Genomic DNA, 14339 nt, shown 5'->3' with positions numbered 1-14339 from the left:
CTCAACATCTTAAGCTCCGCCTCCTGTCTTTTTGTTCGTACCACCGTCTCTAAGCCGTCCAACATAGTTGGTGTCACAACTGTCTTCAGGGATGAAAGTGGTGAAATACAGTCTGCCTCTCAGTAGGAGGGGTCTGGTTAGGTTTAAAACTCCAGCTTTTGTTGGCTTCTGTTCATTCGTCTCTACAAGAGTCAGACAGAAGTCAGACATCCAGAGCAAGAATTTTAGCTGACGAAGCTTCTGCGATTTGAAGCGAAACATCCTCGCGTCAAGCAACCCAGTCCAGTCGAAGATTCAAGCTTCTCTACTATGGAAACCATCTGGACAACTGAGAGCCTACGCAGAAACATTGCGACCAACTGTGGGCATGAGGCCCTGGCACTGGTACGTAAGCTGGAAAAGACCGCTAAAAAGATAGCTCACTAGCCTATAGCGGTCTGCCTCTCAGTAGGAGGGGTCTGGTTAGGTTTAAAACTCCAGCTTCTGTTGGCTTCTGTTTATTCGTCTCTGCAAGAGTCAGACAGAAGTCAGACTTCCAGAGCAAGAATTTTAGCTGAGGAAGCTTCTGCGATTTGAAGGGGAATGAAAGTCAGTAGGAGCAAGACTGAGTCCATGTGTGTGAATGAGAGGGAGCCCAGTGGAATAGTGCAGTTACAAGGAGTAGAAGTGGTGAAAGTAGACGAGTTTAAATATTTGGGGTCAACTGTTCAAGGTAATGGAGAGTGTGTTAGAGAGGTGAAGAAGAGAGTGCAGGCAGGGTGGAGTGGGTGGAGAAAGGTGGCAGCAGTGATTTGTGACCGAAGAATATCAGCCAGAGTGAAGGGGAAAGTCTACAAGATAGTAGTGAGACCAGCTATGTTGTACGGCTTAGAGACAGTGGCAAAAAGACAGAAAAAACAAAAAGACAGGAGGCAGAGCTGAAGATGTTGAGCTTCTCTTTGGGAGTGACAAGAATGGACAAGATTAGGAATGAACACATCAGAGGGACAGCTCAGGTGGGACGGTTTGGAGACAAAGTCAGAGAGGCGAGATTGAGATGGTTTGGACATGTGCAGAGGAGGGACCCAGGGTATATAGGGAGAAGGATGCTGAGGATGGAGCCACCAGGCAGGAGGAGAAGAAAAGGCTGAAGGAGAACATGCAGGTGGTTGGTGTGACAGAGGAAGATACAGAGGACAGGTTGAGATGGAAACGATTGATCTGCTGTGGTGACCCTTAACGGGAACAGCCGAAAGACAAAGAAGAAGGAATGAAGAAAATTAGAGAGAGAAAAGACTGGATGATGTGGAGAGTAAATCAGGAAGTGCAACAAATTAGTAAGGATGAAGTGAGAGCAGCTGTGAAGAGGATGAAGAGTGGGAAGGCAGTTGGTCCAGATGACATTCCAGTGGTGGTATAGAAATGTCTCAGAGATGGCAAGTGGAGTTTCTAACGAGGTTGTTTAATAAAATCTTGTAAGGTGAGAGGATGCCTGAGGAGTGGAGACAAAGTGTGGTGGTTCCTATTTTCAAGAACAAGGGTGATATGCAGAGCTGCAGTAACTACAGAGGCATAAAGTTATCAGCCACAGCATGAAGTTATGGGAAAGAGTAGTAGAAGCTAGGCTTAGAAAACAGGTGAAGATCTGTGAGCAGCAATATGGTTTCATGTTAAGGAAAAATCACTACAGATGCAATGTTTGCTTTGAGAATAGTGATGTAGAAGTGTGGAAAAGGCCAGAATATTGTGTTTGCAGATTTAGAGAAAGCTTATGACAGGGTGCCAAGAGAAGAGTTGTGATATTGTATGAGGAAGTGGCAGAGAAGTATGTTAGTGTAGTACAGGACATATACAAGTATAGTGTGATAGCAGTGAGATGAGCAGTACGAATGACAAACGCATTCAAGGTGGAGGTGGGATTACACCAAGGATCAGCTCTGAGTCCTTTTTTGTTTGCAATGGTGATGATGACAGATTGACCGATGAGATTGGCTTGGGACTTCGGCGAGGGCGGTCGCATCTCCTCCTCTCTCCTCCAACCTTCAAAAGTCCCAACTTCACCAGACTGTGAATTGTTGTTGTTGTGATTTGGCGCTATATAAATAAAATTGATTTGATTTGATTTAAGGCTATATTTGGAATAACCTTGGAATTGATCAGCTGGTATCTCAACGTTATTGACACCATTTTTTCAACAAGGAAATCATGGTTGGGGGACCACGCGTGCCCAGATGGAACCTATCCTGCGGGCTATGATCCCGACACCTGGGAGAAGTGGCGTGTTGCATGCTTGGCAGCACTCTCTGTGGAAGACGTCGAAGATTTATTCTCATTTGCTTTTATGGTAGGAAGGCTGGGGCTGATTGGGTTATGCTCTGACCTGATCTACAGGAAAATTGGAAAGACGGCTGCTACCAGAACCACAACACCACATCTGCCCATCATGATTAATGAAGTGGGCAAGGTGGTACAATCTCAGACTGCATTAAATTCTGAACTCAAACGCAAATCGGAAAACATCTCGGAGCAAATATTTGCCTTGCAGAGGAAGATGTTGGAGACCAGGGAACATTCATAAATTGGATTTCGAAGGTCAGAGGAGCCACAAATGGAATTTCTGCATCTCTCTGCCTAACCCAAAACATGGCAGCCTTATCAGCTACCAAAGGTCAAAACACCCCGCTTGTTTTCCTCTAGAAGGATTTCAACGGCCTTGTTGAAGCATTCGGCTCCCCTCTTAAGTGCCCTCCCTTACAACCTGCTGTTGTTTAGGCAACATCATACTTTATGCACACACAGACAGAGACTGATATGAACTCTTTTGCACACATGACGCTCGCTAAATTGAAATCATTGAAAATGGTAGAGAGGTGAAGAAGAGAGCGCAGGCAGGGTGGAGAAAGGTGGCAGGAGTGATTTGTGACCAAAGAATATCAGCAAGAGTGAAGGGGAAAGTTGACAAGACACTCGTGAGACCAGCTATGTCGGACGGTTTAGAGACGGTGACACTAACAAAAAGACAGGAGGCAGAGCTGAAGATATTGAGATTCTCTTTGGGAGTGACGAGAATGAACAATATTAGGAATGAACATATCAGAGGGGCAGCTCAGGTGGGACGGTTTAGAGACAAAGTCAGAGAGGCGAGATTGAGACAGTTTGGACATGTGCAGAGGAGGTACCCAGGGTATATAGGGAGAAGGATGCTGAGGATGGAGCCACCAGGCAGGAGGAGAAGAGGGAGGCCAAAGAGGAGGTTTACGGATGTGCTGAGGGAGGACATGCAGGTGGTTGGTGAGACAGAGAAAGATACAGAGGACAGGGTAAGATGGAAACGACTGACCTGCTGTGGCGCCCCCTAATGGTAACAGCTGAAAGAAGATTAAGATCCTGTTGTCTTATATGTACATGTTCAATCAGTCCATCACGTGATAATTTCAGAAGGACAATGGAAATAAGCGTTTATGCTTCATTGTATGTATCATTACGATCACCTCTGTATGTTTATACTGATGTTGCAGAATAAACGCAATCATCAACAATATTTTATTTACCTTTCTGCAGCAGGGCATGCGCGTGCACATACATTAGCTTTTGAAAAGAGGGCAAGTTATTTTTGACTGCGTGTGATGTGCGTGCACGCTGATGTCCGCGAGATGTCTTGTAAATCACTCCAGAGGTATTATCGGGTTACAAAACCAGTATTTTTAGTTTTAGAAGTGTTTATTTCTCACTAGCTTTAACATAATATATGAGCAAGATGTTTCATTTACACAGAAACACAATGGTTTGGGAGCAGAGAGACTCCAGCAAGTGACATCACGGTGCCTCTCTACCCTGATTGGCTGTCACTGTCCTGTCTCCGCCCCCCCCCCCCCAAAAAGCAAGATTTGCTTGATTCATAGCATAAAAAAAAAAAATAGGAAACAGGATGTGACCTTTTGACCTCTTAAAATAGGTCAAGGTTAGCCATCTTTGAACTTGGCCAAGGTCTGTGTCCCAAGAATGTTCCCTGTGAATTTGAAGACCCTGGCAGTAACAGGACTGGACTTACGCTGAGCACAGACAGACAGACGGCCGGCCTTCGCAATACCCGATGGTCATATTTTTTTGGCCTCTAGCAATAAAATGAAAAGCAACACAGTTGTAACAAGCAGCATGACAGAATTATTGTGCAAAAAAATACTGTTGTGTAATCAGTTGTGCAAATACACAGGTGTGCAGAAGTCCAGTTATTGCGCAAGGTACTGGTGTTTACCCGTCCAAGGTACTGTAGTTAATGTGCAGGAAGCAACAGAGCTATCGTGCTCCACCAGAACTCAACAGCCGTTTCTCAGCCTGCAAACCAGATAGAATTCATGCCGATCCACGATGTAATCCCTAACACTGAGATTAACATCTTACCTGCCCACAAAGACTGATGATGTCATCCTCTGTGGTTTCAGCAAGTCTGCTGTACCTGAGGTGAAACAGCAGATACACAAAGAACATACATCATTCAGATCAAGCTACATCCAGAACCAGATAGACCACCTCACCTGGACCTGATATGGATATCCCCTATGCTGGCTCAAAACTAAAGGGTTAACAGCAGCAGAAAACTTTGTAAAATACACTTTGCTATGCACCAGATGCTGCTTTGCTAAAAGTATCATGTCTCACATGTACATTTACACTGCAGCACTGCTCGACTTTTCTTCACCCTCACTCAGACGGAAAACCTGCCCTTCACCTGATGTTCCGTTAAGTTATTCATGCCACACAACCATACCTGATTTGATTTTGCACCAGGACAGTGTTGGTGTCAACCCTGCTTCCACTCTGCATAAACGTTCTCCAGGTTGTCCTCAGCATACTTCAGTCTGGCTTGAAAGTGTCTCCTTTACAGAAGTGGAGTTTTTTTGGTCTGCAACTTCACAGTCCATTCCTGTACGGACCAACAGTGACCGTCTTCTTCCAGACTACAACTTGGAGTTGGCTAAACGTCTTCTTCCAGACTACAACTTTGGAGTTGGCTACATCCTTCCTTTGTCTGGCCAGTGTGTTCTGGGATCATCACATCTCTCAGTTTTCTTTCCAGAATCTTTGAATCTTTCTCTTCCTTCCTGCAGTCGTGTTGTTTGTGTAGCTCTCTTTTGAATTTCTTCACAGTCTTCTCACTCCAGTTCTTGACACACTCATTATAACTCCCTCCTCCTGCTTTGTGAGCAATCAACCATTCTTTTTCTCAAGTCTAAACTGATTTCTCTTTGAGTTTTCTCAGTGACGGCTTGAACCCTGAATGAAGTTTTATACTGTGTGTACATTAAAGAGGTAAAGCTCATCACTGCCTAACAGTGGTTTGTGCTGAGGTTCAACACAAAGCTCAGGTCTTCAGGGGGACAATAATGTGACCCTGGTAGTTTTGTAAAATAATTATGTTTCTTTGTACAAGTTTAGATAATTTAAGCACTCAAAATGATCTTAGATGTTTACAAATGCTGTTTAACAATTCCTTGCTCTGTAAAAAAAAAAAAAAAAAAAAAAAAAAAAAAAAAAAAAACCAGGAACATTTTGAAGAACACATAAAATTTAATAGGCTGGCCAATAATTTTGTCCTCATCTGCATGTGTGAGATTCTGTATCCATCTATCCGCACAGCCACCTGATTAATCGGCACTGGATGATTAAAATGGTCATGAGGCCGATTTAACAGAAAACGTAAGCCATCGGTTTGGAATGAGCAGCACGTACAGTCTGGCTCTGTTTAAGGTGCCACGCAGAGCGTCGCTTCATCATGGGAACTTTGCTGACTGGTAAATGGACTGCATTTATAAAGTGCTTTTCCCATCTGCATCAGACGCTCAAAGCGCTTCACAATGATGCCTTGCATTCACACTCATACACCCATGTCAATGCAAAATTGCATGCCAACGTTATTTTCTTGCTATTTTGACTGTATGGTGGATTTTTAGAACTCTGGATGGCTGCCCCATTGACTCTTATTCTTTTCCAACTGAATTTTTTTAAACCGGCATTTCTTGCATTCACAGCAGTGATGGAGGCACAGAATACGGTGGTCAAAGAATTTGACATCTCCACTCAAACAAAACTGTTAAATCAGTTTTGTGACAGTTTTCACAGCAACTGATCTGCAAAACACAAATAAACACCACAACCCCCCCCCCCTCTTTTTTTGTGCACTGAAAGATCCCAACTGATACTGACACCTAAACAAAATTACAATATCAATATAGAGTTAAAATTGTTATAAAATGTATTACTGGAACAACTTTTTATTTTATTATTAAAAGTTGCAAAAAGAAGCCTGGTGCTCCTCCCTATTTCTCACAAGCAAACATCTGTGCTGGATAACTGCGTTACCAGAGAAACAGTCAGACTTTAAACTTTTGCCTTTCAAAGCTCACCATCGTGAATTTTTGCTGCCCTTACAGCATAAACAGGGGTGTGAGTGGCAAATTGGACAAAAAAAAAAAAAAAAAAAAAAAAAGCAGGAACATCGTAGGGTCCAGGGCATGCTCCTACACAAAATGTGGTGTTTTCGATGTCCAGTGATGCATTCAGGAGGGTTTTTTGGTGGCTATTTTCTCACCCTGATCCCCCCAAATTAGTTGTTCTGCTTAATGTGTTTATTTGTATTTCTTTTGCACATTTTCACCTTTTCTTTGCCTTTAACCATAATTGATGTCACAAGCTACATGTTTGATCAGATTACTAACTACAAGAGCCATAAACAATTTCATATTTTTGGCTTCCCTCATCCTAACGGACCTGATTTTAAAGCTCGAACCCCAAACAGACCCAGTAATGCTGAGCTTAGACATTACATAAAAAAAAAAGAAATCTTTCACATCCCTCTTTAGTTATGATGAAAAGTTAAATTAACTATGGCTCATCAATTAAACTTAGTCCAGAACTACAGTAAAACTTATCAATTGAAAACGCGATTTTCCACATTTCAGAAGGGATCTGTTACCCCTGCATATAGTGTTTACAGTCTGTACATCGACATGTGCAACAGTCTTTTTGCAAGAAAAACCAAAGTTCGTTTTGAATTAGTGAGAGTCTGCTTCACCTGTTTCGTCTAAAGACAAAAATATTGCGTGGTGACAAAACAGTGTGTATATCATGCTAACGATGGACAATGGAGCACACAGGTGTTTCTAATCCACGTATGTATTGGGAAACATCCAACCTGTCAGAAGGGGGGGGGGGGGGGGGCTATATGGGTCAATCAGTAAGGTGTAGCTCAGAACAGTTTGTACCTCTGTTTTGTCTGGCGGGAGTCAGTGTTCCCGGGGTCCAAGCCGTGGCTTTCGGCCTGCTGCTGGGAACAGAGGTGGTTTTCTTCATTGATCTCTTGGGGGGCGTTATGCAGAGGGGTGTTGGGGTGCCCGTCTCAAATCGCTTTAGCTGCGTGGACCTGGTAATGTGCTCGGTGTCAGACAGCTTCCTGGCCTGCACTGAGAGTGACAGTCGGCCAGCGGTAGCAGAGGACGATGTTTGTCTACCAGCAGCACTGAGAGTGGAATGCCGAGCTTTAGTAGCACTGGTAGTTCCGGCCACGCTCACAGGCACTTGGGCAGCAGAGCCACTGATACTGGCATTCAGAGAAGAGTTCATCTTACCTGGAATGACAGACGTCACACAATCAGGTCACTGGCCGTGTCTGGTTCCTTAATCCCCGGTCACACGGCACTAACAAAGGACACCGAAGCCAAAAAAAAAACCAAGAAATCTGGACTTGCATTGACTTTCTGAGACATCGTTTAACTGTTGTCCAGCTTCGTTTCTGTAGCTGGCGCTTCATCAACATTTTCAAACTCAGGGCTGTGAAAATGAAAGCTGTGAAATCTGAGGAAAATTCGCAGGGGGTCTGGGGGCATGTCTTTTTCCCATGAAAAAAAGTCTAGATTAATAAAAACTAATTTACATTCTTGTGTAAATTCCTGTAAATCCACTCAAAGCCAGTGTCTTTTTCCCATGAAAAAAGTCTAGATTAATAAAAACTAATTTACATTCTTGTGTAAATTCCTGTAAATCCACTCAAAGCCAGTGTCTTTTTCCCATGAAAAAAGTCTAGATTAATAAAAACTAATTTACATTCTTGTGTAAATTCCTGTAAATCCACTCAAAGCCAGTGTGTTTTTCCCATGAAAAAAGTCTAGATTAATAAAAACTAATTTACATTCTTGTGTAAATTCCTGTAGCCTAAATTCATTCAAAGCCACGTCTTTTTTTTTTCCAATGAAAGAAAGTCTAGATTAATGAAAGAAAAAAAAAGGCACAATTTTTTCTGAAATCCTGTTTGAACAGCACAATGTTTATTTTCCAGAGAGAGAAAAAAAAAAATTCTTACCAGTTTGTTTTTCCCTTTTATCTTTCAGGTGTGCTGATGAAGTCAGCAACAATTCCACGGATTTTTGTCTTTATCAGACTTTTTCAAAACGTCTTTCTCACCATCTTCTCTCTGTCTGATGTCGCTCCGTGACACAGACATGCTGCAAAGATCTTCTTTTAAAAGTTTGCGATGTCCACATGCTACGTTTAGCTTAAGCTTCACACAGGAGCCACACAGTGTCGCCGCAGCAACCAACCAGTCCCACTTTACGACAACTGTCGTAACAGCCAGGCTTTGAGTGGCTTTTATTCTCCTCGAAACTCTGCGGATCCGAGGAAACTGATTTGTATCTGTAACACACAGATTAAAGAGTACATCACTAACACCGCCGCACCCCTGGCCATGATGAAATCCGCGGAATCCCACGGATCCAGAGTTTTCACAGCCCTGCAAACTATTGAAAAATGTGAACGAATCCTGATGACGACGACAGTTCACCCGTATTCCATTTTGCTTTCTATCTTGACAGTTCCTCATCGGTTGCGTGGTTCCTGTGCTGTCAGCATTCCGTTGGGTTGTCATCCAACCTCCCAAGTTTGATGTCTTGCACAAACATTGACAATATCAGAATGGATCAATAACTAAAGTGCCGACAAGCTGAACGTGACTCGTCCATGTTTGGGAGGAAAAGCAACATTGTCATACAGAAACAATAGCAGCAAGAATGTTTTATCAACTACTTTAAGTATTTACGTACGTTCCAGCAGTTTGTGGCTGGAACTTTGTTGTTGTGAAGACAAACCTCAAGACAAGACAACCAGATCCCACACTTGCAGGTGCTGCGGACAGCACAGGCTGGCTGCGCTTGGTCTCGTAACTGCTGTCAACCGCTGATCATGAATGTTTCGTTTTGATTTTGTTTAAAGCGTTAAGGGTCGCCGTTCGCGTCATTTTTCTTTTGTTAGTTAAGGTTTTGTTTCTTTGTGTGCTCCTGACTCGCAGGCTTTTCAGTGATAAGAGAAGTGCAGGATCACTCGTCTACCTTTTCTTGACGATTTGTGACTTTTTTTTTTTTCCTTCGTTTAGCCATCATTGCGTGCCGTGTGACTGGGCCCTGACTGAAGCTGCTTGCCGGGGATCAAACCTTTCCGGACAGGAGACATGGACAGACTGGAGTTAAAGCTGGATACTGAGGAGGATGAGGAAGAGGTCCTGTCCATCACACTCCGGCTGGGAGGCGGTGCAGCTCTGCCAGCTGACAGGTTCCTCTGGACACTCTGACAACAATAAAAAAAAAAAATAAATAAAAAATCTAATTTAAATACAAGATAAATGCAGAAACACATGCAGAGATCTAGACGTACTTTCAATTCCACACTTTAAAATATTTATCTTTCTATTTATCATTTCTCAATGATCGTGGGTATGATTGGAAAAGGACAAAAGAGGAAAATATACGGTGCACCTACTATGACACAGTGACCCCCCCACCACCCGACATACACACAAACGCACACATTACTATTACTTAAATACATTTAATAAAATACGGTGCAAACTGCGCACTGAACTGACTCCATCAGCTATCAGTAGTATTGGGACAGGATCACGCAGGAGTCAGCAAGACCTGATTTATGACATTCTTTTAGAGATTAGGGATGTGGTGAGGAAAGGGGTTGAGATAACGCTGGTGTGTTTTCCAGGACATATAGGGTTCCCAACAAATAAGAAGGTGGATAGGTCGGCCAAAAAAAGCTGTGACAAATGAAAACAGACAGTATCAATCTTTCCAAAGCAGTGGGCAAATGTATTGTCAGGAGGGAAATTAAAGGACATGTGGTGTGCTTTTTAATGTCCTAGTTAGCAACACAACATCAAAGGACTCATGACTGCAAGTCTCCCTGCGCTCATAATTAGTGGTTTCTGAAGTATTTTTTATTCCTTCCTTCCTGAGCGAGTTAACACGTGCCTTTCCAGAAAACATGTCACTTTGCATTTTTCTGTGTGTGATGTAGTTATTAGCAAAACAGAAACCTCTGATGGCTGACAGACAGACCAAAACAAATGCGGTTATGTCTGATAACGAAGCATTGGAGCTTTTATTTGAAAGTGATGCTCGGATTTACAGAGGAGATGACATACTTCACCCCAAAACCTTTAACTTTTTTAGAGTCTGTTGGATTTTGGAACCTAAAGTGTTGTGACTGCTGTTTGTGTCACAGGATGCTGGTTTACTGCTGCGGTGGTCATGGACGTGCCAAGACATGGAGATGTGCCTCATATTGGGGAAAAACTCAGAAGGCGCTATTTTCAGGAGATAACGGACCCTCTATCTAACCTGCCACAATCGTGACAGAATTTGACTTGAAGACAGAGCTGGGATCAGACGTGAGGCACACGTGATCAGAACCTAGGAGCAAGTGGACCTGGACATTATTCTCTGGCCGAGTGGAACTTGAAAATGATCTCTGGCTCTGGATTCCAGTGAGGACAAGTGGACCGTTTCATGGCTGGCGATTGTGTGCGTGTGAGGGCTTTTTTTTGTTGTGGACTAATTTGTAAATCTTTACACTGGGGTGAGTGGAATGTAAAAAAAAAAAAAAAAATCTTTTGCTTTGTGTCATTTTCAATGGAGCTTTCTTTGAAAGTAATTTTTAGTATTTTACTTTGAGAAAGTCTGTGGATGTGTGTGTGTGTAGCAGCTGTTTTAACCCCCAATTTACATGGACTTCTGGCTAAATTTTAACAATATATAATCAGTATTAAGCTTGTAGACTCTCTCAGATGTCATAAAATTGTCAATCTCTACAAGGAACTTTTTAAAAGAATTAATGTTGACTAATCCCTTACAAAGAAACAGCTGACATGTGGGTTAAAATGGCTGTTATGCCATTTTAACCCACATGTCAGCTGTTTCTTTCTGCTTAATGGATGTGGAATTGATGTTTTTACAGGCAACATGATGACACAGACATATATATATTCCAGTGGCGGCTGGCCCATAGGGGGCGCTGGGATGCCACCCTCCCAGATGTGGAGGGGAACAATTATAAACTATATATACCTGAACCCAGAAAAGTGGCCGAACATGAGTGAGTGAGTATCAATGTTAGTTTTACTTAACAGTATGTGCCTACATGTAAAATGAATTATTCAAACAGCATTTCCACCAACTGACTCTCATTCAACAGTGCATTTCCACTGACAGAAGCACAGAACATATCAATTCTCGTCTTGGCCGCTCACTCATCCGCCCTTGAAGTGCGGCGAAATGACCAATTGTGTATGTTGCTAAGCAGGATTGGTGCCCATGGGGCCAATTTTGTGTGGTTGCTAAGGAAATATAATAAATATTTGGCCAATCAGCATCTTGGGTCGCCTGTGGATTTATTAAAGTGCTGCTTTTTTTGGCGGAAACAGAAACCCCACCGACATTTGGGTTATATTTATTTATTTTTTTGTCTCTGTATGTTTTGCTGGAGTAAGTTGAAGAACTTTGGGACTTTACGATTGCTGCTCATCCTGCTCATTATGTCTTTATGATTTTCAGCTGCAGACTGACTCGCCTTTGGATCCACTTCAGTATGAGCTGTTAGAATTTAGTCACACTCAATTTTGTAACGAGTGTGTGCTCAATCACACCGACTGCTGACCAGTCTGCAGGCGTCTGGTTCCGCCCAGCTGGCCACACTCGGAATAGTTTCTGAAAAAAGCTCCTTCCAATTTTGTGTTTATGACTGGCAGACTTGCCCCCCAAAGGATTTCAGGATTTATCTGGAAGAATCACACCACTGATGATTGATAAAATTTCCATAATTGCCACTTGTTTAACAGTAACCCGGTTACCTAAAAGAATGTCTTTTCAAAACCCCAAGTTTAAAAATAAAATGATGAAGTGATTAAAGACTGAAAGAACAGATTGCTAACAGAACCTGTCACTATCTGACTTCAACAATTACTCAGGGCGCTACACCTGAGTGACTCAGCACGCGCCTCATTTTATTCTCCATGAATGAATACAAGAAAGATGGTTCCTGAAAGGTTCACATGCTGGCCAGATGTTCCACTGATTTCAATCGGATGTCCGTTCTGGGAGCACGTAACACACTTAGAAACCGCCGTGGGTCCTGGTGGATGGCAAACAGTCGGGCAGAAAATGGAAAATGGACAAATTATCAAGAGCTTGTTGTGAGAGAAGCAATATAAATGTTAAAATATTTTCAATTGCTGCAGCTTGCCCCAGCAAAGGAACAAACCAGATTAAGAGTGATACCAGTCAGAGGAGGGTGGGACGGTCTATTACTGATAGCACACTATAACATTGAGCATAGACATTATGATACAAATCACATTAGTTTTCATTAAAAAGGTCAGTCATTGCCATGGCAACTGCATGGCAGCCATACTGTACTGGTATTCACAGCCCAGTTTAGCCAAGCCCGTGACCCAGTAGTGGTCCGTGGTCGGGGACCTGTACCTTACTGAGACTAAGATGAGGAGCATCACTCTTACTGTGACCTACATCAACTATGACATTTTGTCCATGGGGTGTGATTCTCTGGACATGGTCCAGTATACAGGACATTACAAGGGCATGTCCACACTTCACCTGGCTAGGGACATGCTCACATCTCACCAAGCTACAGCACAAAGTTGGCTGTTGTTGAAGATAAAATCAAATCAATTTTATTTATATAGCACCAAATCACAACAAACAGTTGCCCCAAGGCGCTTTATATTGTAAGGCAAGGCCATACAATAATTATGTAAAACCCCAACGGTCAAAACGACCCCCTGTGAGCAAGCACTTGGCTACAGTGGGAAGGAAAAACTCCCTTTTAAACAGGAAGAAACCTCCAGCAGAACCAGGCTCAGGGAGGGGCAGTCTTCTGCTGGGACTGGTTGGGGCTGAGGGAGAGAACCAGGAAAAAGACATGCTGTGGAAGAGAGCAGAGATCAATCACTAATGATTAAATGCAGAGTGGTGCATACAGAGCAAAAAGAGAAAGAAACAGTGCATCATGGGAACTCCCCAGCAGTCTACGTCTATAGCAGCATAACTAAGGGATGGTTCAGGGTCACCTGATCCAGCCCTAACTATAAGCTTTAGCAAAAAGGAAAGGAAAGCCTAATCTTAAAAGTAGAGAGGGTGTCTGTCTCCCTGATCTGAATTGGGAGCTGGTTCCACAGGAGAGGAGCCTGAAAGCTGAAGGCTCTGCCTCCCATTCTACTCTTACAAACCCTAGGAACTACAAGTAAGCCTGCAGTCTGAGAGCGAAGCGCTCTATTGGGGTGATATGGTACTACGAGGTCCCTAAGATAAGATGGGACCTGATTATTCAAAACCTTATAAGTAAGAAGAAGAATTTTAAATTCTATTCTAGAATTAACAGGAAGCCAATGAAGAGAGGCCAATATGGGTGAGATATGCTCTCTCCTTCTAGTCCCCGTCAGTACTCTAGCTGCAGCATTTTGAATTAACTGAAGGCTTTTTAGGGAACTTTTAGGACAACCTGATAATAATGAATTACAATAGTCCAGCCTAGAGGAAATAAATGCATGAATTAGTTTTTCAGCATCACTCTGAGACAAGACCTTTCTGATTTTAGAGATATTGCGTAAATGCAAAAAAGCAGTCCTACATATTTGTTTAATATGCGCTTTGAATGACATATCCTGATCAAAAATGACTCTAAGATTTCTCACAGTATTACTAGAGGTCAGGGTAATGCCATCCAGAGTAAGGATCTGGTTAGACACCATGTTTCTAAGATTTGTGGGGCCAAGTACAATAACTTCAGTTTTATCTGAGTTTAAAAGCAGGAAATTAGAGGTCATCCATGTCTTTATGTCTGTAAGACAATCCTGCAGTTTAGCTAATTGGTGTGTGTCCTCTGGCTTCATGGATAGATAAAGCTGGGTATCATCTGCGTAACAATGAAAATTTAAGCAATACCGTCTAATAATACTGCCTAAGGGAAGCATGTATAAAGTGAATAAAATTGGTCCTAGCACAGAACCT

The 14339-nt window shown here is 42.7% G+C and overlaps 1 protein-coding gene across 1 annotated transcript in view; it reads right to left on the bottom strand.

Annotated features, from left to right (window-relative positions):
- The window catches only part of gtse1 (G-2 and S-phase expressed 1), a 54610-nt gene that overhangs the window by 22759 nt on the left and 17512 nt on the right, over positions 1-14339 (bottom strand). The window contains exons 6-8 of the mRNA XM_034177367.1: positions 9462-9594; positions 7242-7604; positions 4381-4435 (exon numbers count right to left, since the gene is read on the bottom strand). Coding sequence (XP_034033258.1) covers positions 4381-4435; positions 7242-7604; positions 9462-9594 — 551 coding nt within the window. The remainder of the gene's footprint in view (positions 1-4380; positions 4436-7241; positions 7605-9461; positions 9595-14339) is intronic.

Source organism: Thalassophryne amazonica, chromosome 8 (assembly GCF_902500255.1).
Source record: "Thalassophryne amazonica chromosome 8, fThaAma1.1, whole genome shotgun sequence".
Taxonomy (NCBI): Eukaryota; Metazoa; Chordata; class Actinopteri; order Batrachoidiformes; family Batrachoididae; genus Thalassophryne; species Thalassophryne amazonica.
The sequence above is the reverse complement of the archived record's forward strand: the minus strand, read 5'-3'. Positions and strand labels throughout refer to the sequence as shown.